This window comes from Mauremys mutica, chromosome 12 (genome assembly GCF_020497125.1).
Source record: "Mauremys mutica isolate MM-2020 ecotype Southern chromosome 12, ASM2049712v1, whole genome shotgun sequence".
Lineage (NCBI taxonomy): Eukaryota > Metazoa > Chordata > Testudines > Geoemydidae > Mauremys > Mauremys mutica.
In genome coordinates this window covers 77,348,553-77,375,686 of record NC_059083.1, presented here as the reverse complement: position 1 = coordinate 77,375,686, position 27,134 = coordinate 77,348,553, and the positions used below count along the sequence as shown (strand labels likewise).

The window sequence follows — 27,134 nt, the reverse complement described above, 5'->3', positions numbered from 1 at the left end:
TCTTTGGTTTATAACTTTTTAGGAGTTGGAATGGTGCACTTGCATCCTAAAATGACTTCCCAAATTATCACTGCAGATTAGCAAAATCCTGTGGCTGCGTCACAGCAACAGCCAAGATTTGAAATTATTTATTTATGTAGTTCGATAAATGTGCAGGAAGCTTTACAATCAAATAATTTGAAAAGGACATAGTCACTTCTTGAAGCGTTTATAATTTAAGTAAAGGAGAGATTTTAATTGCTGACTTGGTTTTTGTTGTTGTTTTTTCAACAGGAAATCCTTTTTCCACTATTGTTTTTATTTTGGCTTATATTAATGAGCATGATGCATCCAAATAGGAAGTTTGACGAGGTGCCCAACACTGATCTTGGTACTTTAGATCGCTCCATGCTCTTGGACTTCATTCTTGGATACACACCAGTGACAAACATGACAAGAAAAATCATGCAGAAAGTGTCTTTTGAATACTTTGAAGATGGTATTATATTGATTTTATTCTTCTACATCTCATGTTCTTTTTTTATGTTTAGATGGAAAATACAATATTATTGTTTTGAATGGCTGATCAAACTTGTCCTCTTCAGGTAGATTAGACAGTATTTCTCCCCTCTACTGCTGAGATCTTGAAGGGGCTATGATGTCATCATTGTCTGCTTCAGCTGATGAGCATTGTGTGATGCCAGTCATGTGCTCAATCTTGCAGCCTTACCCACAGTAGTACCCTTTCCTCACACCAGTGATCCCACTGAAGTCCAGGATGACTCATCTGCATGAGGGTTTCAGGATTGGGCTTAGTATCAGACTAAAAAGATTCTACCTCACACCAATAGATTTACTGAGAGCGGTTGTATGGTAAATTAAGGAAGATATCAGTTTATTTTAACTAGGGCTTTCAGGTTTAGAGCCTGTGAGTACTACAAAACAAGTTGTTTTTAATGAATGTTTCATTTAGCACCATGCCAATATCTGGTTTTGAAACTGATTTAAAAAATACAGTTAAGTTGTGCCTCGTCTATAGAACTGGCACAGCTGTGTAGCTGAAACTGATTCTACCCTCAAAACCTCATGTGAACTTGTAGCTTAGATGGTACATGACTGCCAAGAGGAAAAGAATCACAGGTACCACGACCTGAAACTTTCATTTCTTTTTTTGGGTATCCTGATCTGCTGGTTTCAAGTTCTTTCTGATGAATTTCACATTTGGGAGTGATGCGTGGCTTCTGATCGCAACAATAAATGTTTTTGAGTCCCTGCAAAATTTCACTTTTCATTTTTAAAATGTATTTTCCTTTAAAAACTCATACACCTCTACCTCGATATAATGCAACCCGATATAACACAAATTTGGATGCAATGCGGTAAAGCAGTGCTCCCGGGGCAGGGCTGCGATCAAAGCAAGTTCAATATAATGCAGTTTCACCTAAAAAGCGGTAAGATTTTTTTGGCTCCCGAGGACAGCATTATATCGAGGTAGAGGTGTACCAAACTTGTCAAGTGCTGAGACTTAAATCCGTGCTCCATTGAAGGAAATGGGAAAAATTCTCATGAATTTCAATGGGACCAAAATTTGGCACTCAATACTGAAAACAAGTAGCCCTATTTAGAAATGACACAATCTTTGCTTAAAATACATAGTCCACATTTGATTGTTCTTCTCACACAAGCATTCTGATATAATTCTAATTTTTAATATTTTGCAGCTGTAATTACAGAAGAATTTTTCAGTGAAAAAGAATTGCAAGAGGCTAGTACTGTTAACCCCTCAAACTTTGTTGGTGTAGTTTTCAAAGATTCGATGTCCTACCAGCTTAGATTCTTTCCTGTTGCTGTCTCGCTGTCTTCTATCAATGTAGAATCAAGAGGTAAATATACATGCTTAATCTAAGGCATTGAACTTGAAAATTTGACTTACTTTTATTATGTCATCACATGTGATGCTAAGTGCAGACTTTGCTACCTCATGTGTCATCATGGGAAAGCCAAAGAGCATGACAAGTGGTGGCATTATCATCAGTACAATATGAAAGGGGGTGGGGGGGAACTGGTTTTTCACTCTTTGGGGTATTTTGATGCATAGGAGGTGGGGTGGACTGCATTATTGATAGGGAAACTCCCACAAAAAACTAGTAGTCATCTTCCTGTACTGGGAATGGTTGCAGGGATAGTTAAGGCACAAATGAATATCTGCGTTAGGTGAGCATCTTTATGTATTAGTAATAATTTGGTGGTATTTATAGAGTGACTTAATGTTACATGGTTCTTCACAAGGATGTAAAAAAAACAAGCGGTGAAAACGTAAGGCGATGGGAGTTTTTTAGCACCAGGATTTCAGCCTAAGTCCCTGCTTTGGGAAGCTCTGAAAAGTACAAAACAGCTTACAACATGAGACACTCTAGTGATAGCCCCAACATCTTCACCAACTCCTCCACTACAAGAGGGTGTGCTCTTGCAGATAAGCTTGTTTTCCTCTTAACTTTCTAAAAGAACACTGAAAAAATGTTCTTCAAAGGGTAAAGTGTAGACAGTCCAAACTTAAAAAAAAAGTCTGATTTCACACACAGCTTTTCACTATTAGAAGATTGTCTTAAAGTTGCATTTTAATTCTAGGAATGATTACCTGTGAAGTTAATAATTTTCCATGAAAGTGTTACGGTAGAATTCACAGTTCGGTTTCATTCTCACCAATTTGTTTCCTTGGCTTTTTCAGTCGATGTGCGAATCTCTTTTGGAATCCTTTTTGGACTCTCATAACTGCAAAACAGTTTGATTTTCATTAAAGTAACTTTGCAAGTTTCTGTCCATAATATAGAGTAGTGGTTCTCAATCTTCACCCCACAAAGTGGCTGAAAAATTATCCTATGATTGGTCATATCCTATTATCCTTGTAATAGTAGCCATCGGTTTGTGAAGTTGCCGTTGGCTTTATGTATATCTATCAAGTTTTATGTCTGCCTTAGAGAAAATGTCTTTTTATTATAGTTAGGGTGACCAGATAGCAACTGTGAAAAAACAGGACAGGGGGTGGGGGCAATAGGCGCCAATGTAAGAAAAAGTCCCAAAAAATGGGACTGTCCCTATAAAAACGGGACATGTGGTCCCCCTAATTATAACGCTTTAAATGAGATTTTGTTGTTTACATTTTTAACTCCAAAGAAGTTGTTTTTCCCCCAATTAATAAAGGGTTCCCTTTAGATACAGTATTTTACATCATGAACAAGAAACAAGTAACTCCAGGTTTTTGCTTTAAAATGTCTGTATTTTTCCATAGCCAGTTGTTCCAGTTTATCAAAGGGATGTGAATCTGTTACCTACTGGCGCTCAGGATTTGCAGCTCTACAAACTTGTATTGATGCAGCAATAATACAGGTAAATATAGATAAGTAAAATGAATAGGCAAAATTGCTTAAATAGCCTTTGCTTTGGTATTCTTGTAATGAGATTTTTTTGTCTTGTTAGGCTGTGTCTATGCTACAGCCTATGTTGGCAAAACGTATGTCGCTCAGTGGTGTGAATATTCCATCCCCCCAAAGCAATATAAGGGCTTGTCTACACCACGCAGCTTTTAGCGCTCCTGCAGACAAAGCTGCGTTCACACTGCCAGTTGCCTCAGCAAAACTTTTGTCTTTTGCAGGGCGGCTTTTTTAAGTACCCGTGAAAGACAAAAGTTTGTTGACAACTTTTCAGTGTAGATAAGACCTAAGTTAAACCAGTATAAGCGCTTATGTGCACAGCGCTATGTCAGCATAGAGTATCTTTCACCAGATGCGCTGCAGAGGCAGGGTGTATCTGTACAGCTGTGCTCCTGCAGCATTGTACTTAGAGACATGGCGTTAGTGTCTTAATACGAAGTAGGGTACTAAAATTGGTATACAGCTGATTAACAAAATGTTTCTGAGAGATAAGGTGGGTGGGGTAATATATTTTATTGGACCAGCTTCCAATAGATGAGAGAGACAAGCTTTCGATCTCTTCTTCAGGTCTGAGAAGGTAATTAAAGTATCACAGCTAAATAAAAGGTTGAACAGATCGTTAAACATAAGAAGTAACACCTGTTGTAAGAAACGTTCAAAATGAAGTGAGCAATTAACACCTCTGCAGTCAGAGAACAGTGTAGAGGTAATGGGTTACAGATTGTTGTAATGAGACATAAAATCAGTGTCTGTTGAATCCATGATTTTTGGTGTCTAACAGAGTTATGAATGTAAGCTCTGTGGCTCATCTTTTGAAGGTGTTGCTCAGGTGTCCTATAAGGATGAGGACTAAGAGGGCAGATATGGCGTAATTGTTTTGTGAGAAGCGTTCGCACACAGGTGATGTGTCTTCTATTATTTTTCTGCAAGAGCTCATTCAAGAGTGCAGTGATTGTCTGGTTTAACCTGCGTAATTGTTGTTGTTGGGGAATTTGATGAAGTACATCACATTTGATAGCCATGTGTAGGACCCATGGATCTTGAAAGGGGTGTTGTGGAGGTATTGATCACTGTAGCACTGGAAATATGTCTGCAGGGTTTGCAGCTGTTGCTATGATAGGGTTTGGTGCCGCTTCAAGTTGGTGTTTTCCTCGTCTGTGAGGAGCTTGCTTCTGATGATGAGATTGGCAAGGTTGGGGTGTTGTTTGAAGGCTAGAAGAGGGGGTTCAGGAAAGATTTCTTTCAAGATGTGTTCCCCTTCGATTTTCTTGCATTTTTGTAATATTTTTGCACCAACGAGTATTCACATCTAAAGGAATGTTTGTACTTTGTTAATGCTGCAACTCTGGTCTGTAACCAGATGGATTGTTTTAATGGATGCATACTTAATACCAGTCTGAGTGGTGATTGGTGGGAAGGCATGTGTCCCCCCACTGATGGATTTGTAAAGGGTTTGGGACAGAAGGCATAAATGAAACATATTTTTGGTAGCCAAGAAATTGGGGATAATATTTCTCATTCCACAAAACACATTTTTACTCCAGATATTGTAACTGTATGAACTGTATCCAGTGTCTGACTTAAGACCTAGCTATTAATGGGGGTTGTAGTTATTTATACAGAATGGAACTGTTCTTAGAGCTGTGCGTTGGTGATACAGTAAGCTTACACCTCATATAAATAAAAAGATGCCTAGAAAAATCTTAAATTAGTGAGTAGCTCAGACCCTAAGGACGTGAAAATGTTGGACTATGTATCTAACTTGCATACAGCTTTTACAGAACAAAAGTGACAGATATGGACATTTTGAAAAACAGCGTTACTCATCCCATTGCTTTACTTTTGGATTCTTTACACTATGTACCGTAAATAATCACATTGCATTGGTAATATCCGTGGGCAAATGTTAATAGCATTGAATGCAGTTAGTGCTTTGCCATAGCCCTGTTAACTTCACTTTTGGTGATTGCAATGGTTAATAGCTTGAACATAATGCCATTTTCTAAAATTCTTATTGGGGAGTGTGTAACAGTTGTCGCAAGTTGAGGTTTTGAGCCGTTCTGTAATAATCAGACATGCCAATCTGGACAGTGGGTACTGTGGTGTCCTACTAGCAAATGCCAACTTTCTCTAAAGGGGGTTAATCCAGTTGCGTATGCCAGTCTTGCAGTGGGATGAAGCGTCTACCTTGCTGAGCTGAAGTTCTTCATTGTTTTACTACCTAACATCTGTCCAACTGATAATAGGGTGGTAAGGATTGGTTTGATTTGTTCCCGGTCAGTGTTTGTTTTGAATTCTTTTCCACTACTTCTTTCTAGTTCTAGTCACTATTTGACAAATTCGTGCACAGGTCAGTCTCTTTATTAGGAGATGGACATCCCAAAGTTTTGTTCACTTGCTGTCTCCACCTTCCCATAAAAGGTCATGTTTCCCTACTTTTTGAACTGTGATATTCTGGGACTTGGTACAATTTAGGCCCAAGACTTACACACACACAAGCACCTATTTAAAGTCTCAGGGAATTCTGTGAGCCTACTTGTGTCAGTAAAGTATGGCATGTGTGTAAATGCCTCCAGGATTGGGTCTTACACCCAAAAAGAATTTACCTGTTAATGTATTTTGGGGTTTGTTTGTTTTTTTTGGTTGGTGGGGCTGTAAAATCCAAACTGATTAAAATATTCTTTCACTTTGTTCTTAGCTGAAGACTAATCATTCAGTTTGGGAAGAACTGGAATCGACTAAAGCTGTTATTATGGGAGAGGCTGCTGCTAAGAAAATCAGTTATTTTCCTCGAGCAGTTATTTTAATTTACCTAGTAATAGCTTTCTCACCCTTTGGGTACTATTTGGCAATTCATATTGTGGCAGAAAAGGAGAAGAAGTTGAAAGACTTTTTAAAGATAATGGGGCTTCATGACACCGCCTTTTGGTAAGTTAGTGTACAACAAAACTCTCGTTCTAGATAAAAATAGTAAATGTCATGTTATTTTATAATAAATGTTTAAAATTCATCAATTGGTTACTGTTAATCTTTTTAGGCTATTGTAATATTGATGGGAATGTTGGGCAAGTCTTGCTTAAACACAGTTGTAATAGCATAGTAGTTGGTGCCTGTTTGAAAATCAAATGTCACGATGATGCTTCATCTAAAACCTATTTCCATTACTCTTCTGCTTTATGCCACAGAAATGTAGGACTGGAAGGGACCTTGACAGGTCAGCTAGTCCAGTCCCCTGCACTGAGGCAGGGCTAAGTATTATCTAGACCATCCCTGAGAGATGTTTTTCTAACCTGTTCTTAGAAACCTCCAATGCTGGAGGGCTGGTCTACACTAGGTGGGGTATCGATCTAAAATACGCAACTTCAGCTACATGAATAGCGTAGCTGAAGTCGAAGTATCTTAGATCGACTTACCTCGGGTCCTCACGGTGCGGGATCGACGTCCGCGGCTCCCTGTGTCGACGCCGCTACCGCTGCTCGCTCCGGTGGAGTTCCGGAGTCAACGGGAGTGTGTTTGGGGATCGATATATCATGTCTAGATGAGACGTGATATATCGATCCCCAAAAAATCGATCGCTACCCGCCGATACGGTGGGTAGTCTGGACGTACCCGGAGATTCCACATATTTCCTGAATGGTGGTGCCCAGAACTGGACACAAGACTCCGGTTGAGGACTTACCAGTGCTGAACAAAGTGGAAGAATTACTTCTCATGTCTTGCTTACAACATTCCCGCTAATACATCCCAGAATTATATTTGCTTTTTTTGCAATAGTGTTACATTGTTAACTCGTATTTAGTTTATGATCCACTATAACCCCAGATCCTGTTCCGCCGTACTCCTTTCTTGACAATCATTCTATTTGTGCGGTTGAACGTTCCTTACTAAGTGGATATAAAGAAATCCCTCAAAATACACCAAATGCCTGATGTGAATAAATAAGATGCTGCGTGCATGAGCTATATTTTTTTCCTCCTTTTAGCTCAGTAACTCCTTTTTCCTGATGTTGAGTTGGACAAGTGACAGTCTCCCTTCTGCTCACATCAGTTCCAGTATGTGGATTGGATGAATACTGCTGTAGTATTATAACCTATCTGAGAGAGAAATCTGTGCAGAAGACATTTAGATTTTAAAGTGCATCTTCTTTAATGATTGGTACTATACCATGTAATGTCTATTCTTCCACGTCGTGGGTGTGCTCATTTTAATACAGTATGGTTGTAGGGGAACAAATGATCTTAGTTTATCTTTGTATGCTGTATCCTGCAAAAAACTCCCACAAAATATAATCCTTTTTTACTGTGAATAGCTCAATTGATTCAGTTGGATTGCTCTCAATAATAAATGCTGTTTGCATGATCAAGCCCTTAATTTAGAATATTAGCAGACTACTTCCCCCCTACCCCCAGTCACTATTTCTTGATACATGTGGCCAAGTCACTTCCCTTCTCTGCTTTAGGGAGCCCCTCTATAAAATGCATCCCTGCAGACATGTTACTTAAGGGCAGCATTTTGACAATTGGAAGCACTATAAAAGGGCTAATCTAGTGAGTTGTTAGCTAAGTAAAATATGTCACATTTCTTACCCTTGCACAGGCTTCATCTGTTCCCATAGAAGGAAATTTTTCTCTGACTTTTCAACAAGGTTTATTTTGTGTAGAAGAATATTGTATTACTGGACTGACGAGGGTATTAAAATTTAAGTAGCATTTTCTTTAATTATTGAAAGCTGCTCCTCACTAACCCTGTTTCAATTAAACAAGGGAATTAATTATGGAAATTACAAAATTGTAGCTTCAGAACAATGTTTTGCTTTATTTTGATGCAATTAGCATGAAAGTACATGCAATGATGCTTAGAATAATATTTGCACTTAGAAACCTCCTTTCCTCTGAGATTCTGGCACATTGTTTTGCTTCCCTTTTGTGCAGCATTCTGGAATATTAAAGAATTGTAACTTTGAATTATTCCAGTACAATACTTTAGTTAATCTAGGAATTTTCCCTGTTTTTCCTTTTCTTCCAGGCTGTCTTGGGTTCTACTGTACACAACTCTGATTTTTGTCATGTCCATTCTCATGGCAGTCATTGCAACAGCCTCGTCACTATTTCCCCAAAGTAGCTCCTTTGTGATATTTCTTCTTTTTTTCCTGTATGGAATATCCTCAGTAAGTGTTTTGTGAATTCAATTTGTTTGTGGTTCATTGAGGTCACTCTCTCCATTGTGCTTCTTCCCATCTGCTGTTTTTCCCCATTCTAGACATGTTTCCAATGTAGTTTTCCCTACCCCATATGGTAAACAGCTGCCTTTATCGCACCATTCTCTTTCTTCTCACAATTGTTTTGGGAGATTTTATGTAGCTTCTCGTGTCACATGTACTGAGCTGGTTACTTGAACCCCAGCCATTACCGTACCACAATATTCGAATGTACAGAAATATTTACTAAATCTCCTATGCTTTGAATAGGAAATACCACAGATGGAGAAATGTATTAAAATCCAATACCATGGGATTTTTTAAAGGTTTATTATTCCTGCTTATTTTACCCCACTACTTCACGTATGGCTGAGTCTCCCAAAATGCCAGCTACTGTGGTTTGTGGTGGTGGTGTAGCTGTGTTGGTCCCAACATATGAGAGGCACAAGATAGGTGTGGTAAAATCTTTATTAGACCTACTTCTGTTAGTGGAAGGGAAAAACTCTCAAATTTCACAGAGCTCTTCTTCACACAAGAATTGAAGGATATCATCAAATCTTTCTCCAAACAACTTCAAGAGAAGCTCTATAACTTCATACTCCACAAACCCACCCCAGGGACCTTCTGCATGCTCTGCAAGATACACAAACAAGGGAACCCAAGCAGACCCATCATATCTGGCCACAACTCTGTTACTGAGCAAATATCAAGATTTATAGAAACCATCCTCAAACCACTGACCATACAAAAGGGCAGCTTCCTTCAGGACACAACCGACTTCCTCCAGAAGCTATACCACAGAAACTATCCCTGTATACCAACATCCCTCGCTATTATGCCACCTCTGTCTGCTTCAAATATCTACAAGACAATGGACAACACTGAGCAATCCACCCGCAACACATTACCAATCTCATCCATTTCATCCTTACCCATAAGAAGTTTACATTTAACAACAAATGTTTTGTTCATACCATGAGTACAGCCATGGATACTAGGACAACTCCCCAATATGCCAACCTCTTTGTGGGCCACCTTGAAGAAGAATTTCTGGGAAAATGCACCACAAAAACATGTACCTGAAATACATTAATGATATTTTCATCCTCTGGACAAATGACCTGAACTCCCTGGGATTTCCACCACAATTTCCACAGCTATCACATGTCTGTTACTCTCTCTGTAGAACAGTCCTATGTCAGCATCAGTTTCTGGGACATGCCAAGAAATCTGTTATCTACAGCCAGGAACTCGCATCCCAAATAATATGCTCCAAAAGAGACAGGATACACACCTCAGCATGTTTAAACTGCCTTTACTAATCAAAGACACTCCACCAGAGAAGTAGATCACATCATAGAATGGGCCACCCAGATACCCCGGGAGAGCGTGTTACAGTACAGCAGAAAAAAAACCAAACACCAACTGCACAGCCCTGCTTGTCACCTGCCACCCTACATCATAACCTGTACTGGTTTCATCAAATGGGTACAACCCATTCTCAGCGGGGACCCCATCCTGAAAGAACTATTTTCTGAACCCCCTCTTTTGGCCTTCAAACAACCCTCCAACTTCACTAAACTCATCATTTGACATAAGCTCCCAACAGACCAGGACCCACCAACTCAAAGTGGCACCAAACCCTGCCAGAACAACGAATGCAAAATGTGCAGCCATATCTCCACTGCTACAATGATCAATGTCCTCACAACTCACCTTTTGAGATCCATGCGTCCTACACATGCCTATCACAGCATATGGTGTACTTCATCCAGTGCATCAAATACTTCAACAACAACTATGTGGGTGAAATGAGACAATCACTGCACTCTCTAATGAACTCACACAGGATGTTTTTGTCTTTTATCATTTTTCTCTCACCTATGGCAAACACCTTTCCCAAAATGATCACTCTGTATCTGACCTCTCAGTCCTTGTTCTCAACGGAAACCTGCACAATACCTTCAAAAGACAAGCCTGGGAACTTAAATTCATTACTCTGCAGCGCACTAAAAATCATGGCCTTAATAGAGACACTGGTTTTATGGCTCATTACATCAATTTGTCACACTCCTTGCTTCCTACTAACCCTCCAGGGTCCTACTATTACAGAGTTGCTAATTGTCCACCTCATGTTAATTGACTACAACATGCATGAACCCCTTCTGCTTAACAATGTGTCCCACCTTGTATATAGCTGGACACTGGCTACCTTCTCCACACCTGAAGAACAGCTATGTAAAGCCCTAAAGCTTGTCCGTTCAACCAACAGAAGTTGGTCCAATAAAAGATATTGCTTCCACCAACCTTGTCTCTCCCTAGTACTCCGGTTTCAATCCAGCGAACTGGTTAAGCACATTCTTAACTTCAAGTACATGAGCAGTTATATTGACATTAGTGGGACTAGTAATGTGCTTAAAGTTAAGCACAGGATTGAGTGCTTTGCTAGAATCAGGGCCAGAGTATTCAGCATCTTGCGTGATTGAGCCTCTAATGAAGGAAGAGTTCCAGTTGGCAGCATCCCAACACAGGCAGTCAAGACCAAGGGTCAAATCGGGCAAACCGGAGGCAGGGAGTAGTGAAGGAGTGCATAGTCAGGGTTGATACAATGGGCCAGAATCTGAATCAGGTTTCAGGGTCTGAGTCAGATGGCGAAGTTCAAAGGAAGCTGAGATAGAAGCCACCAGTTCAGGAGCAAGGAATCATCGGGGCAGCTCCAGGGAATCTGCATTGTTGCCTGGACACTTCCTGGCACGCTCCTTAGATTTATATAGGGCTGGGAGCCAATCAGGAGTCATGGGACTGCTGTCTGTCGGATCTGTTGAGTCGGGACTTCCCGTCATCTGAATCCACAGTGGATCCTGGGCTGTGGAGTGCAAGCTGGTTACAGCGGCAGCATGGAGATGTCAGCAAGAACACTACAGGCCTGAGTTCTCGACTCCTGGGGCCTTACGTTAGTTTTGTGCTGACTCTCAACTTCCCATGTCTTGTTTCTTCTAAGCTTTACAAAATGTTGTACTACGTTCCTTTTACTGTACAATTGTGGATCACTTGAATAACATTGTGATCCTAACTGAAGCTTGGAAATTCCACTTTATTACTATATGAATCTATACAAGTCACTTAGAGAATTTTAAACAATTGCAATATTATTTATTATAGGTTCTTAATTTATGATTGAAAAAGTTTAATAATGTGAAGAACATTGAAGTATGTCTCCCTTAATTTATTGTTTAATACTTCAGGTCTTCACTCTATGACATGGATAATATTAGGAAATCAGTTGTATTGTTGAAGGCCTATTTTTACCAAAAGAGGTATTGATGTTAACAGGGATAAAGTATTGGCAAAGCATTGCAATTATTGTAAAAGGAAAGTAACTTGTTCATTGAAGATAAAAATGTTAATTGCAGCATTTCTATGCCAGATCTCTTGTGCTCTGTAATGATGTTCTGATTTGTATTCTAGGTTTTCTTTGCTTTCATGCTGACGCCTCTATTTAAAAAATCAAAGCATGTGGGTATAGTTGAATTTTTGGCAACACTGGCTTTTGGTTTTGTGGGTCTCACTGTTGTCCTGTTGGATGATTTTCCAAAGTCTTTTGTATGGATTCTAAGCCCCTCGTGTCAGTGTACGTTCTTGATTGGGATTGCACAGGTAAGTAAACTGTATGTTGTTCTTTACTACCTTTGCATGCACAAACAAATGAAGAGTAACTTGATATAAGGTCTAGCTAAGATACTTATGTGGCTTCCATCACCATCACCATAGCCTTAATGTATTTGTCTTCACAATACCCCTGTGAGATAGGGAAGCATTGTTTTTTTTTCTCCATTTTACAGAGGAGTAGCTGATACACAGAGAGGGTAAGTGACATGCCAAGGTCACACAAGAAGTCTGTTGCAGAGTAATGAATTGAGCCTGGGACTTCCATGTGCCTGTCTAGCACCATAATTACTTCCTCTTTAAGATGTAACTTTTTTTTCCTATTTAAGAACGACTAATATAATGTAATGTATGTAACATTTCACTGAAAGCAGCTTCCGTACCAGATGACTGGAGGGAGCGAATGTAATGCCTATTTTTAATAAGGGTCCAGAGGTGATCCTGGCAATTACAGACCTGTAAACCTAACTTTAATACTAGACAAATTGGTTGAAACTATAGTCCACAACAGAATTAGCAGACAAATAGATAAACACAGCGTGTTGGGGAAGAGTCAACATGGCTTTTGTAAAAGGAAATCATGCCTCACCAATCTATCAGAATTCTTTGAAGGCGTCAATAAGCATGTGAACAAGAATGATCTGATCTATATAGTTTATTGGATTTTCAGAAGGCCTTTGACAAGGTCCCTCACCAAAGGACCTTCAGCAAAGTAAGCTGTCATGAGATAAGAAGGAAGGTCATTCCATGGATTGGTAACTGGTTAGAAAATAGGAAACAAAGAGTAGGGATAAGTTTTCACAAGGGAGAGAGGTAAATGGTGGGGTTCCCTGGTGATCTGTACTGGAACTTGTGGTATTCACCATCTTCACAAATGATCTGGAAAAGGGCTTGAAGAGTGAAGTGGTAGAATTTGCAGGCGATATAAAATTATTCAAGATAGTTAAGTTCAGAGCAGACTCCGAAGAGTTACAAAGGGATCTGACAAAACTGGATGACTGGGCAACAAAATGGCAGATGAAATTCAGTGTTGGTAAGTGCAGAGTAATGCACTTTGGAAAAAATAATCCCAATTATACATACAAAAGGATAAGGTTTAAATTAGCTGTTGCCTCAGGTCTTGGAGTCATTGTGGATAGTTCTCTGAAAACTTCTGCTCAGTGTGTAATGGCAGTCAAAAAAGCTAAGAGAATGTAAAGAACCATTAAGAAAGGGATAGATAATAAAATAGAAGTATCATAATGCTGCTTTATAAGTCCATGGTGCACCCACAACTTGAATACTGTATGCAGTTGTGGTCGCCCCATCTCAAAAAGATATATTGGAATTGGAAAAGTTATGGAGAAGGGCAACAAAAATGATTAGGGTATGGAGAGATTAAAAAGATTGGGACTGTTCATCTTAAAAAAATGATTAAGGAGGGATATGATAGAGGTCTATTAAATTATGATAGGTATGGAAATAGGCAACAGTTTAAAACACAAAAGGAAGGACTTCTTCACACAACGCACAGTCAACCTGTGGAACTTGTTGCCATGGGATGTTGTGAAGGCCAAAAGTGCAACTGGGTTTAAAAAAGAATTAGATAAATTCATGGAGGATAGGTCCATCAATGGCTATTAGCCAAGATGCTCAGGGACACAACCCTGTGCTCCGAGTGTCCCTGAATCTCTGACTAGTTGAAGCATCGGGAACTGGCCACTGTCAGAGATAGGATACTAGGCTAAATGGACCATTGGTCTGACCCAGTGTGGCTGTTGTTATGTAAGATATAACCTTTACTTGTCAAGTTACTAATACACTGCAAATATTTGTCTTACCTCAGTTTCAAATATTTTAAGTAGTTTAATATTTTTCTATAAATTTGTGAATTTTTTATTTTTTATTCATGGCCTAAAGCATGACTTTTTATAATTCCCTGCAACAAACAACTTAATATGAACTAAAATACTGTGTGCTGTTGTTTTTTTTCTTTTGAAACTAGCATTACATCTTTTTTGCATTTGTTACCATGACAACCGCCCACCCTTAGTTCTTATATAATATTACTTTGTAATTTTATTTTTGTACTGTGTTGTCATGTTTTAATTTCAGGTTGGTGAAAATGCAGTTTGTAGCATCTAAACTTTTTCATGTTGGTTTGCAGGTCATGTATCTGGAAGATTATGAAGATGGTGCAATATTTTCAAATTTAAATCACGGCCCTTATCCACTAGTTATTTCTCTTATTTTACTGGTTCTGGATAGCATGTTTTACCTACTTCTAGCTGTCTATCTTGATCAGGTCATTCCAGGTATGTTGTTTAGAATCTGAGATAAATATTGAACAGAACCACATAGATCCTGAATTTCATAACTTGAAATCTGGCAGCTTTGGGTGTTAAACACTTCTGAAAACCAGACCCTTAATTGATGGTTCTAACATACTGTATTTAAATAAAATGTCCAAGACACTTTGGTATATAGTAATGCCACTTTTGTGTTTTTTTTCTTTAACTTCATGTAAAGCAACACTCATGTCAAGCAAAAAGATGAGAAGTGTGTCTGTTAAATATTTAGAAATGTATTTATAAATGTTTTAAATATTACTTTAAAATATATGGTTTTTCATTCAAATACATTTTATTTTTCTGAAATATACTAATGAAGTGGGAAAAAACACAGATTAGGGTTTGATTCTGCTTGGTTATGTCTTGTTATATCTATTTTGTAGTCGTCTCATCTCAAAAAAAGATATATTTGAATTGGAAAAGGTTCAGAAAAGGGCAACAAAAATGATTAGGGGTATGGAGCGTCTGCCACATGAGGAGAGATTAATAAGACTGGGACTTTTCAGGTTGGAAAAAAGATGCGATAGAGGTCTGTAAAATCATGAATGATATAAAGAAAATAAATAAGGAAATGTTACTTAATCCTTCTCATAACACAAGAACTAGGGGTCACCAAATGAAATTAATGGGCAGCAGGTGTAAAACAAACAAAAGGAAGTATTTTTTCACACAACACACAGTCAACCTGTGGAACTTCTTGCCAGAGGATGTTGTGAAGGCCAAGACTATAACCTGGTTCAAAAAAGAACTAGATAAATTAATGGAGGATAGGTCCATCAATGGCTATTAGCCAGGATGGGCAGGGATGGTGTCCCTAGCCTCTGTTTTGTCAGAAGATGGGAATGGGCAACGGGATGGATCATTTGATGATTACCTGTTTGTTCCTTCTGGGGAACATGGCATTGGCCACTGTGAGAAGACAGGATACTGGGCTAGATGGGCATTTGGTCTGACCCACTATGGCCGTTTGTATGTTATATTCTTCTTATTGTTCCAGAATAATTTTCTTTCTTTACTGACCAAGTTGTTATCACAGTCTTTGCCATTGTTGTTCTTGGGAATTGTGTCTGTCCAAGATGTTATGTTAAATTATTGATGTGTTAATAAGTGTGACACATCTAGGAACAAATTTATTAATACCTATGAACATATTCCTCTCTACTGCATGCGTGAGATATTTCAATAGAAACTCCTTTGCCTCTGATCTTTCTCTTTATGACGTGTGTATTTAAATCACTCTTCTAAAGATCCTGATTCTGGAAAGTATTTAAGTACTTGCATAAATCTATCACTTCTCAGCAAAACACATAAGGATAAACTTCGCTGAATAGGGATGCTTTCCTTAATCAGAACCTTAGTGGTGGGTTTAATGCCAAGATAAGGACTGTGGCATGATTAGGTCCAGTTTTGGTAGCCAAAATTCAAACACCGAATCATATTTGCGTTTAACATTCAGAAGGCTTTCTTTCTTTCTTTCTTTCTTTCTTTCTTTCTTTCTTATTGCTTAGGTGAGTTTGGATTACGACGGACATCATTTTTCTTTATGAAGCCCTCATTTTGGTCAAAGCGCAGAAGAAATTACAAGGAGTTATATGAGAGTAGTGTGAATGGACTCTTAAGTTTCAGTGAGATGGTTGAACCTGTATCTTCAGAATTTCAGGGAAAAGAAGCTATCAGGTATAACTTCCTGCTATGGCACAGATTCATTGTCGCACTTCCCCTGTTTCGCGTGTGCCTAGGAATTAACAGTAATTTTCAATCTGTTGATTCAATTAGCATATGGTATGCATTACATCTAGTTCTTTACACATTTAAGTAGCAATTGTCCATTTTCTATGTAGCCACATTTTCCGTTATATGGATGTCTTCCAAAGACAACAAAGTTGGTTTTGGAAAAGGAAATGTTTACCTACTGTATGTCAATCAAATCAAACCTCCTGAAAATAGTTTTAGTCTAGGAGGATGAAGCAAAATGAAATCCAGGTTCTTTGGTTTCAGTGATGCCATAAGTGGTTTCAGATGCCGAAGTCAGGTGGGTTTACAGTTCAAGAAAAAAGTATTTCTCTGTTAAATCTTGCAAACTGGATTCAGATGGGTTTTGTAAATCCTTTTGGTATTCATGTGAAGAATTGCACATTCCACCAAAGCCACACAGGGGAGCCACTAGACTAGCTTTCCCAGGACATGATCTACAACAGCACCATAAAAGAAAACAGTAAAAGTGATCCATTTCCAGCACCTTTTGCAGTCCATGTGGAAAATGACATTAATTCTCTTACATCTGTACCTTCATATATTCCCAATATTTTAATATCAGTGTTTATTCTCAATCTCAATATGAGCTATTAAATCGCTGCTATTGTTATTTGCTGTTATGGTGGCATGATAGACATTGAGAAATAATCTAAATCTCCATTTTTCTTACATGGTTCCATTAGTCTCAAACAAAAATATTTGTGTTCAATGGCCAGAATCAGACTAATTTTTTTTTGTTAATGTCTCAAAAAATTGTTTTGAATAAATCACTTCAGTGTGAAGATCAGGTTTTTTCCCCAGATCTTCCTAAGATGGATCATTCTTACTCCTTGCCTCATTTCACATCAACCAACGCTTTCCCCTGAGTCACTGGTGTCAGCATCATCCTCCCATATTTGTCATCTTCTCACACAAAGATTTCATATCCTTTTCCCCCACCTTGCTCTCTACACATAGATCATACCTCCTGACTTCATCTGTACGTCCACTACACTTTCGGAGTTGAGATAGTTCTCAAAGATCTACCTCTGTCATGGTGCCTTTGGAGAAACTAGCTGAACTACCTTTATCTTAATACATTGGAGGCGTAATTGTGGGGGAGGACTTGGATTTCATATATCCTTCTTAGGAGAGAAAAACATACCAGGGTTAACTTAGTCTTACCACCACTTTGTCCACTCTAATAATACATTTCACCTCTTCTGTCTACCATCTGTCTGTCTCCTGTGAGATGACTGGGCCTTCTTTTCTGTTTAGAAAGTGCTAGTACATTGTTGGTGCCATTAGAAATAAATAACGATATGGGTTACTTAAAGAATTATTCAGCTGCCATGATAGAAAATACTGAAGTCAATGAGGAAACACCCACCCTGCCCCATATTGCCAGCACAGAGAGGCAATAATATAAACAATTCAAGCAAAAGATTGCAAAAAGATGTCCACTCTCTTGGTTTGCTTACATGTTTCTCCAACACATTTTGTGTGATTTCAGCATAGCTAAAAAATGTGTCAAAACCTTCCTGTATCAGCATTGCAGAGTTGTTCATCTTGATCTTTTTTTGCAAAAGAAAATGATATTTTTAAGCTCTTCTTTAATAAAATGGCACGTCTTCTTTCAGAATCAGCTGTGTTCAGAAAACATTCAGAAAAAAGGGTGAAACTGTGGAGGCTCTCAGAAGTAAGAAAATTTCTACCTTCTAAGCTTCGTATCAAAAATGGAAGGAGAAATAACCCATGAACTTAATGTCCTTTGTGCTTTTTCTTTGGGTGGGAGCATGAAGTGTTAAATATGGTTGTGTGTGTTCTCCCTCGTGCCTTTAGCCAGTCTGCCTGTAACTGTATGACAAAGGGGCTCGGAACAGACTCTATAGGATTTCCCTCCTCTTCAGTCCTTTTCCTTGTGGGGTGTCGTCTTTCCCTTCATTCTCTTAGTCCCCTTTTCTGTCTCCTAACTACAGTGAGTATGCACAGAGGAACCTCTTATTAGCTCCTGTGAGCTGGTGGAATGGGAGCCTCTAACTCGGTGGTTCTCGACCCGCGGGCTGCTTGCGGCCCAGTCAGCACACAGTCGTGGCCCATGTCACATCTTCAGAGCCATACAGGAAGTATATATATCGTGTGGATGTGGCCCACATAACACAAAGAGAGCTGCCTATGTGGCCCACAATGGTAAACAGGTTGAGAACCACTGCACTAACTACTTCTAAGCTCAGGTCTCCTCATGGGCAGTGCTCTCAGGGAATCTAATCCCCACTTTTATTTATTGCTGCTGTTGCAGTTTTACCAGGCTGTGTTAAAAAGTTGAGGTAAGATGTTCCTTGGAATACAGAGTAAATGCATAGCCTATATGTCAGTATTTTAATTTACTGCAGTGACATAAGCCTGTGCAGAATAACACAACAGATGTCATTAACTTCTTATTTCACTTGTTCCTTTCTTCTTTCTGGGTTAGGTTTATCCTTTGACATATATGAGGGTCAGATTACAGCTTTACTTGGGCATAGTGGAACAGGCAAGACAACACTGATGAACATTCTTTGTGGACTCTGCCCACCTTCTGATGGTGAGAATTCTCTGGCTTTAAGAAAAAATAGGAAGTGTGTGGCTGTAATCTACTAATTTTAATGTCCTTTTTTCCTTCCTTCAAAACCTGAGGCCACTGACGTTTGAGGATATTTCAAGTTACACTCCTTTTCTCAGGCTATTCTGAAATAGGTTAATTTTAAATTATACATACATTTTAATTGGTGGAGTTAGCCCGTCTATGCTGATAATCAAAGTAGTGGTTGGGTTTAAAAAACATTTCAAATTTTTTTTTACTCTTTGTTCTTTAGGGTTTGCATCTGTCTATGGACACAGAATCTCTGAAATCGATGAAATGCTCGATGTACGAAAGCTAACGGGGTTTTGCCCACAATTAGATATACATTTTGACGTATTAACTGTGGAAGAGAATTTATCAATATTTGCTCATATTAAAGGGATATCTCCCAATGCTCTGATACAAGAGGTAAGTCACTCAGGTAAAGATTCTATACAATGTGTATTCACTGTTTATTAGAATAGTTTTATTGATTGCATAATGGAAGTCGCTTTGCAAGTCTTGTTTACAATAAAAGATCTAAATACACTGTTTTATTGAAGAGGGAAAATATAGGAAGATACTTTAAGTAAAGATTATTGAATTTGTTCTAGAAGAACAAAATATTAATGGAACATCTAAATACTAATGCGTGTTTACAAACATTGGTCTCCTGTAATTTATCCATTCTTGGTAGGTTAAACTTCAAGGCCTTGATCCTGGAATAGACAGTGTGTTGACAGTTGGTACCGGGTTTTGCCTCCAGGAAGCTCATTCCAGGAAAGGGGCTTAAAAATGTTAATGACTTCTTTGTTTCGGTGTTCACAGAGAAGTCTGAAGGAATGCCTAACATAGTGAATGCTAATGGAAAGGGGGTAGGTTTAGAAGATAAAATAAAAAAAGAACAAGTTAAAAATCACTTAGAAAAGTTAGATGCCTGCATGTCACCAGGGTCTGATGAAATGCATCCTAGAATACTCAAGGAGCTAATAGAGGAGGTATCTGAGCCTCTAGCTATTATCTTTGGAAAATTATGGGAGACGGGAGAGATTCCAGAAGACTGGAAAAGGGCAAACATAGTGCCCATCTATAAAAAGGGAAATAAAAACAACCTCGGAAACTACAGACCAGTTAGTTTAACTTCTGTGCCAGGGAAGATAAGGGAGCAAGTAATTAAGGAAATCATATGCAAACACTTGGAAGGTGGTAAGGTGATAGGGAATAGCCAGCATGGAATTGTAAAGAACAAATCATGTCAAACCAATCTGATAGCTTTCTTTGATAGGATAATGAGTCTTGTGGATAAGGGAGAAGCAGTGGATGTGTTATACCTAGACTTTAGGAAGGCATTTGATATGGTCTCACATGATATTCTTATCAATAAACTATGCAAATCAACTTAGATGAGGCTACTATAAGGTGGGTGCATAACTGGCTGGATAACTGTACTCAGAGAATAGTTATTAATGGTTCCGAATCCTGCTGGAAAGGTATAACAAGTGGGGTTCCGCAGGGGTCTGTTTTGGGACCGTCTCTGTTCAATATCTTCATCAACGACTTAGATATTGGCATAGAAAGTATGCTTATTAAGTTTGCAGATGATACCAAACTGGGAGGGATTGCAACAGTTTTGGAGGATAGGGTCATAATTCAAAATGATCTGGACAATTTGGAGAAATGGCCTGAGGTAAACAGGATGAAGTTTAACAAAGATAAATGCAAAGTGCTCCACTTAGGAAGGAACGATCAGTTTCATACATACAGAATGGGAAGAGACTGTCTAGGAAGAAGTACGGCAGAAAGGGATCTAGGGGTTATAGTGGACTGCAAGCTAAATATGAGTCAACAATGTGATGCTGTTGCAAAAAAAGCAAACATGCTTCTGGGATGCATTAACAGGTGTGTTGTGAGCAAGACACGAGAAGTCATTCTTCGGCTCTACTCTGTGCTGGTTAGGCCTCAGCTGGAATAGTGTGTCCAGTTCTGGGCACCGCATTTCAAGAAAGATGTGGAGAAATTGGAGACGATCCAGGGAAGAGCAACAAAAATGATTAAAGGTCTAGAGAACATGACCTACAAAGGAAGGCTGAAAGTTGTGGCATCTCCATCTCTGAAGATATTTAAAAGTAGGTTAGATAAGTCTCTATCATGGATGGTCTACATCAGTGTTTCCCAAACTTGGGACGCCGCTTGTGTAGGGAAAGCCCCTGGCAGGCCGGGCCGGTTTGTTTACCTACCGCGTCCACAGGTCTGGCCGATCGCGGCTCCCACCGGCCCGGCCCGCCAGGGGCTTTCCCTACACAAGCGGCATCCCAAGTTTGGGAAACACTGGTCTAGACAGTATTTGGTCCTGCCATGAGGGTAGGGGACTGGACTCAATGACCTCTCGAGGTCCCTTCCAGTCCTAGAATCTATGAATGTTAATTAGAAAAATTTTAAATGACCAGTAATTTGTCAAACTATAACATCAGATTGCTGATAATTATGCCAGTTATGTTTTAATCACTGTATCTCATTTCTATTGACATGAAACACCTTTGTTGGTATATTTTTAAAGGTGCAGAAAGTGATGAATGATTTGGATATGCAGCCCATCCGAGATAACCAAGCTAAAAAATTAAGTGGAGGGCAGAAGAGAAAGCTGTCGATAGGAATCGCTGTTCTTGGGAGCCCAAAGGTAAGGGGGCATAACCACAGTACTAAGTTACTGCTTGTTCCGTATATATGCATGCATAGTGTACCTGTGCTCATATTACTTGGCAATTACAAGCAATGCAAATAAGGTGCAAAAATATGTCAACTGTTCCTATGTTTTCATACCAACTCTGGCTTAAACAGTTAAAATTCCCAAATTGAAGCATGCAGCCTTTACATTGCAAAGAGTTAACTGTGTTAGTGAATGTAGTAACTGGATTATATCATGCTTTTCTGTAGTAAATTAGCATAAAAAGTTGCACTGCATCTGGAATGGAGGGTAGTGCATTCCACCCTCTAAAAACAGTACAGTGTCAGAGAGAGCAGGCTCATGGCCTGAAAAAGCCATGCAAGCACCTGGGACATGACAGAGAGTATATGGTATTATCTGATTACGGAGTTAAATGGTTGCTATTTGTGACCTATAAGGTGTGATGCTCTTTTAGACTGGGTACATGTTTAAAGGCTGCAGTATACAGATGTGACAATCCCCTTCATGATTTCCTACCTTTTTAAAAAACATACATATTTAATTTCACCAACTATTGGTAAAAGGAACCAATGTGTCTTTTTACCATTGTAGTTTAAATTTATTTATAGTGGGAACTGAACGTATCCAGTTGTGAAGATGCATTTCTGTGACGTAGCGTATGATTTTTCTGTTTATCACAAATAGGTGATGTACTTGTTTAAAAGAAAGTAGTGATGATGGCTGTTTTGCATAGCTTTTAGTTGGTTAAAGTAAGACATTTTTCCCCACCCTACCTTTAAACATATAGAGCATAACTGCCCTTGAATTAATAGTCTCCCTGTGGGTATCTCAGATGTGACTATGGAGGGTTTGGATTTTTTTATTCCCTTTTTCCTAATCATTATGTAGGTTTTACTCTTGGATGAACCAACTGCTGGTATGGACCCATGTTCTCGACACGTTGTTTGGAATCTCCTGAAAAACAGACAAGCCAATCGGGTAACAGTATTCAGTACTCATTTCATGGATGAGGCAGATATTCTTGCTGGTGAGTTTTGCTGTGGCCCTTTGGGACATATTTACTGGGGGCTTGCAGAGTGTAAATTAGAATTGTATTTAGTATAGAAGGTGAACAGGTGCTCCTTCCACTGTCAGTAGACAGCAGAGTTTTCTCTCTTTAGTCATGCCATTGTTTTATGAGTAGATTGAGGGTCCTCAGAATAAAAACACCTGTTTTTGTTTCTAGATCGAAAAGCTGTGATTTCTCAAGGTACACTGAAATGTGTTGGCTCGTCTCTTTTCCTCAAAACCAAATGGGGAATTGGCTACCGCTTGAGGTATTATTTTGTAGTTTATAAGCCACCTTCATTGTGTCATGTTATATTTGCTTTGTCTTCACCTTAAGATGTAGGATAATTTTAAAATATCCTACTAAATTTTTAAAGATTTTATTTTTTTGACATTAGGGAAAGTCAGATATCACTTTCACTCTGTTTTGTTGTTCTGTTGGCTACACTTTCAAAAAATGGCAATGAAGAAACAAAGAGGTTTTAAAATACTCTGTATTTTTAGCATGCATATAGATGGATATTGCAATACAGAAGCTACAACAGCCTTGATCAAACAGCATATCCCTGGAGCCAGCTTGGTACAACAGAATGAACAGCAGCTTGTGTATACCTTACCTTTTAAAGACGTGGACAAGTTTTCAGGTATGATCACATTGTAATTCAGTGCTAAGCGTGTGTGTGTGTGTGTGTGTGTATATAGGGGGCAATCAGCTGATCATAATGGTACCTTCAGAGAAGTATGTATATGTACTTTTCTTTATATATGTACTTTTTCTGATGTTTATAATTAGACAGTGAAAACTGACAATAGTGTTGAAAATTTGTAAGCATGTTCTTTGCCTTAATTCCCAATCACAAATTCATTTCTTGGGCACGTGTTGACTAAGGCCTGCTCTACACCTAGAACTGAAATCAACCTAGCTACTTTGCTAAGGGGGTGTGAAAAATTCACACCCTTGTGAGACAGTTAATCTGACCTAAGCTACCGTATAGACTCGTCTAGGTTGATGGATTGACCTAGTTACCATCTCCTGAGGGTGGCTATATTACAATGGCAGAAAAACCCCTTTCGTCTCTATAGTAAGTGTCTACACTACAGCATCATAGCAGTGCTGCTGGAGCACTTGTAGTGTAGACATAGTGTTAGATCGATCCAGCTAAATTGCTTAGCGGTATGAAAAATCCACACCCCCTTAATGGCATAGATAAACCAACCTAACCCCTGGTGTAGACAGCAATAGTTTGATTTGAAGAATTTTTCCATCAACTTAGATACCATCTCTCGGGGAGGTGGATTATCTACGCCAACGGGAGACGCTTTACCATCGGCGTAGGTAGTGTCTGCAGCGGTGCAACTGCTGTAACGTTTCAAGTGTAGACAAGCCCTAAGACTGCTTTAGAGACTGTGTTCAGCATCTGGAGAAGAGGGGGTCTATCAGCTCTTTCTCCTAGCAGCTGCTGAAGGCAGCCTAGCCTTCCTCGACAGGAAGCCTGGTACGTTAACTGTGAGGTGAGGCTTTGGCAGTAAATACGTAAAGCAGAGGAGGATGGGTTTTAACAATGGAAATGCAGAGGACCCCCCTCTTGGTCCAAGATAAAGCTCTTATACTATGCATGCCCTTTTTGCTTTTATCAAATTGAAATAAAAATAACTTGGACCATTTTAACGTACAGATGGCAAAAGAGATACTAGCCATACAGAATCCGAGCCTGTTGTGAGCTGGAAAGGATATTGTGTCATCACAGGGAAATTTGCTGCTATGAGAGAGGGATTGTGGAACAAATATAATGGATTGAATCAAATCCCAGACAAAAACTGCTTTAAAATGGAGTTAAGGTTGAGAGTATAGATGTAAAATATATTGCAGGGATCTTGCAAGTTTGTTTGGGTGCTCTGACTTTGCACTTCCATACCATAATACTCTGCATGGAGGTAGGACATATAGAGTCAAATCCTCCTCTGAATCAGATGGAAGGAAAACTTGACTCGACAAGTCCTACCTAAGCGGTGAGTGCCTTAAACTCCAATCTAGAGAGTCATTCTATCTCTCTCTATGGTCCAATGAATATTTATTTAGTCATAAAAAGTGGAGCAGCTTCAACAGAAGAGATTGGTAGCAGAATGCCTATAGCCTGGTGATTAGGACCCTTTATCTGAGAAAGGGGAGATCTGAATTCATGTCTCTGCTCAAGAGTGGGAATTCAAACCTGGGTCTCCTACAACCCAAGCAACCACTGGGCTAAAAATTACACCGACACATGCAGTTTCACGGGGGTGTGTGGGGTGGGGGTGGGGGTAGGGACTGTGTGCATCTTTTTGTGAATAAACCATTCAGAAAATTTCACTGAGCTCTATTACTAAGATCACTTGGGACAAAGCATAGGTCTGACAGGTGCTACATTTCTTTAAGGACTCATTTTTAAATTAATTTTAACTCATAAACTATTTGATGGACTTACTTGTAAGTTCTCAAAAGATCGATTTTGGACTTGGAGAGTAAATGCTGTTGTTTTGGGGAGAATGTGCTGTGTTTCTCATACCTAACATACTGATTGAAGATCTGCTTTAAACGCAAAACTCATCTCAGCATTAACTATAGCGCCTTGACCTGGGTCTCTACAATTAACATATTGTACATATATTGTATGTATTCATTAAAGAGTCTCACCTTGTGGGGCACGCTATGGGTTTTTATTAAATCAGAGGCAATTCTGGTGGGCAAATGTAATTTTGTTGCCAAGCAGTCACATTATTTCACCTCTACAGGATTATTTTCTGATCTAGACACTCATTCACATTTGGGTGTTATTAGTTACGGAGTTTCCATGACAACGTTGGAGGATGTGTTCCTGAAGCTGGAAATTGAAGCAGAAATTGATCAATCAGGTGAGATGTAACTATATTAACCTTTTTCTTTGTGATTTGATTAGTTGTGGTTAATTTTTGTAAAATTGTATTGAGCACTTTTCACTATGAAAAGCAGAAATAATAACACAAATGGCCTATCATAGAATATTACATCAAACAGTATGTGACACTTAAGAACACATGCTGTTGTGGGCTCCTTGAAATACCCGACCAGAACAGCAAACAAAGGGCAAAGAGGTTGGAAAATGATCCCTGTCTGAGGTCCAGAGCTGTACAGGTCTCGTGCTGAACCTCTGTACAGGGATACAGGGAATGTCCTTTTTTTTTTTTTTTTTTTTTTTTTAAATAAGGCTGAAAGTTCAAAAATATACATTTCCCTATGGGATTTTGCACTTGCACTCAATTGTGGACACAGGAAATACAATTAGATTTCCAGCCACTTGATTCGAAAAATGTATTTGTACCTCTAAATAGAATTTAAATATCTAACCATCATTTATACCCACCGTTAATTGCACCCCATATGATTGTTGGTGTAAAGTCAGAGGCCTGTTTGAAATGCTTCTTGCTGTCCTTTAGGAGATTACTCCAAAAGTAAGCAATACCCTTCTAGGTTCTATGTTTAATAGATGAAAGTATCCTCACCTTTCTAGGCTGTGTTGTTAACTACAGGGTATTGAACTATCCTATACTCGGAAAGTTGTTTAGAAAGAGTTTAACAGCTGAATACTCCATGATATCTAGCACTATTGGTAGTTGCATAGGCTAAATTAATTAGGCTAATTAAAATCTCCATCTTTTGGGTGTATGCTGGTTGCATAGGGGATCAGAAAGGAGTTTTTCTGCTTCTGTACAACATTGCACAGTTTGTTTAGATGCATTGTATAGACTTTCTACCACCAACATTTGGCTACTCCTGAAGGCAGGATACTACATGATGTGGTCCAGTGACTTGATCAGGAAAGGTAAATCCTATGTTTTGTTTATATCCTCCTCTCTTTTCCTGCAGATTATAGCATATTTAATTCCCAGTCAGCAGGCGAGGAAATGGATACAAAATTGCTCGATGAGATGGAACAAAGCCTACTGATACTCTCTGAGACAAAATCATCTGCAGTAAGCAATACAGCTCTCTGGAAAGAGCAGGCCTCTACTATAGCAAAGGTTCACTTCCTTAACTTAAGACGTGAAAATAAGTCATTGGGACTTATGTAAGTATTAAGATGGCTTCCCGTTTCATTTACCAAAATCCATTTATGAGTGTCAGAAGTTCACATGCTTAGATATGTTTTAGTAGTTTGTTTTATACCTGTGGTGTTTAATGTAGCTTTTCATCATGGTTTTTAAACTGGACATTAAGATCTTTGAGTTGGAGGGCGTGACATTGGAATTAAGCTCTTTAGTTTATGGAGATGATGTCATATAACTGGCAGACGTGTTTGAATTAATCATGGGTCTCTTTGCTACCATGGAAAATCAGTGTAGTAGGCTTGAACTTACAGTGAAGACATAGTGGTTGCATCTTGGAAAAGGGACAGTAGAAAAAGTGTTGAAATGCAGAAGACGTAGAACAAGTGGAATCTTATATGTG

General features: G+C 38.9%; 1 protein-coding gene across 1 annotated transcript in view; it reads left to right on the top strand.

Moving 5' to 3' along the window:
- ABCA5 (ATP binding cassette subfamily A member 5) overlaps nt 1-27,134 on the top strand; it is a 59,006-nt gene that overhangs the window by 8,268 nt on the left and 23,604 nt on the right. Inside the window, exons 4-20 of the mRNA XM_044983723.1 lie at nt 274-478; nt 1,701-1,862; nt 3,269-3,366; nt 6,109-6,338; nt 8,436-8,577; nt 12,076-12,264; nt 14,420-14,567; nt 16,112-16,280; nt 17,978-18,036; nt 18,811-18,921; nt 19,193-19,368; nt 21,497-21,616; nt 22,514-22,652; nt 22,851-22,941; nt 23,177-23,316; nt 25,442-25,561; nt 26,553-26,754. Of these exons, the coding sequence (XP_044839658.1) occupies nt 274-478; nt 1,701-1,862; nt 3,269-3,366; nt 6,109-6,338; nt 8,436-8,577; nt 12,076-12,264; nt 14,420-14,567; nt 16,112-16,280; nt 17,978-18,036; nt 18,811-18,921; nt 19,193-19,368; nt 21,497-21,616; nt 22,514-22,652; nt 22,851-22,941; nt 23,177-23,316; nt 25,442-25,561; nt 26,553-26,754 (2,501 nt within the window). The remainder of the gene's footprint in view (nt 1-273; nt 479-1,700; nt 1,863-3,268; nt 3,367-6,108; nt 6,339-8,435; nt 8,578-12,075; nt 12,265-14,419; nt 14,568-16,111; nt 16,281-17,977; nt 18,037-18,810; nt 18,922-19,192; nt 19,369-21,496; nt 21,617-22,513; nt 22,653-22,850; nt 22,942-23,176; nt 23,317-25,441; nt 25,562-26,552; nt 26,755-27,134) is intronic.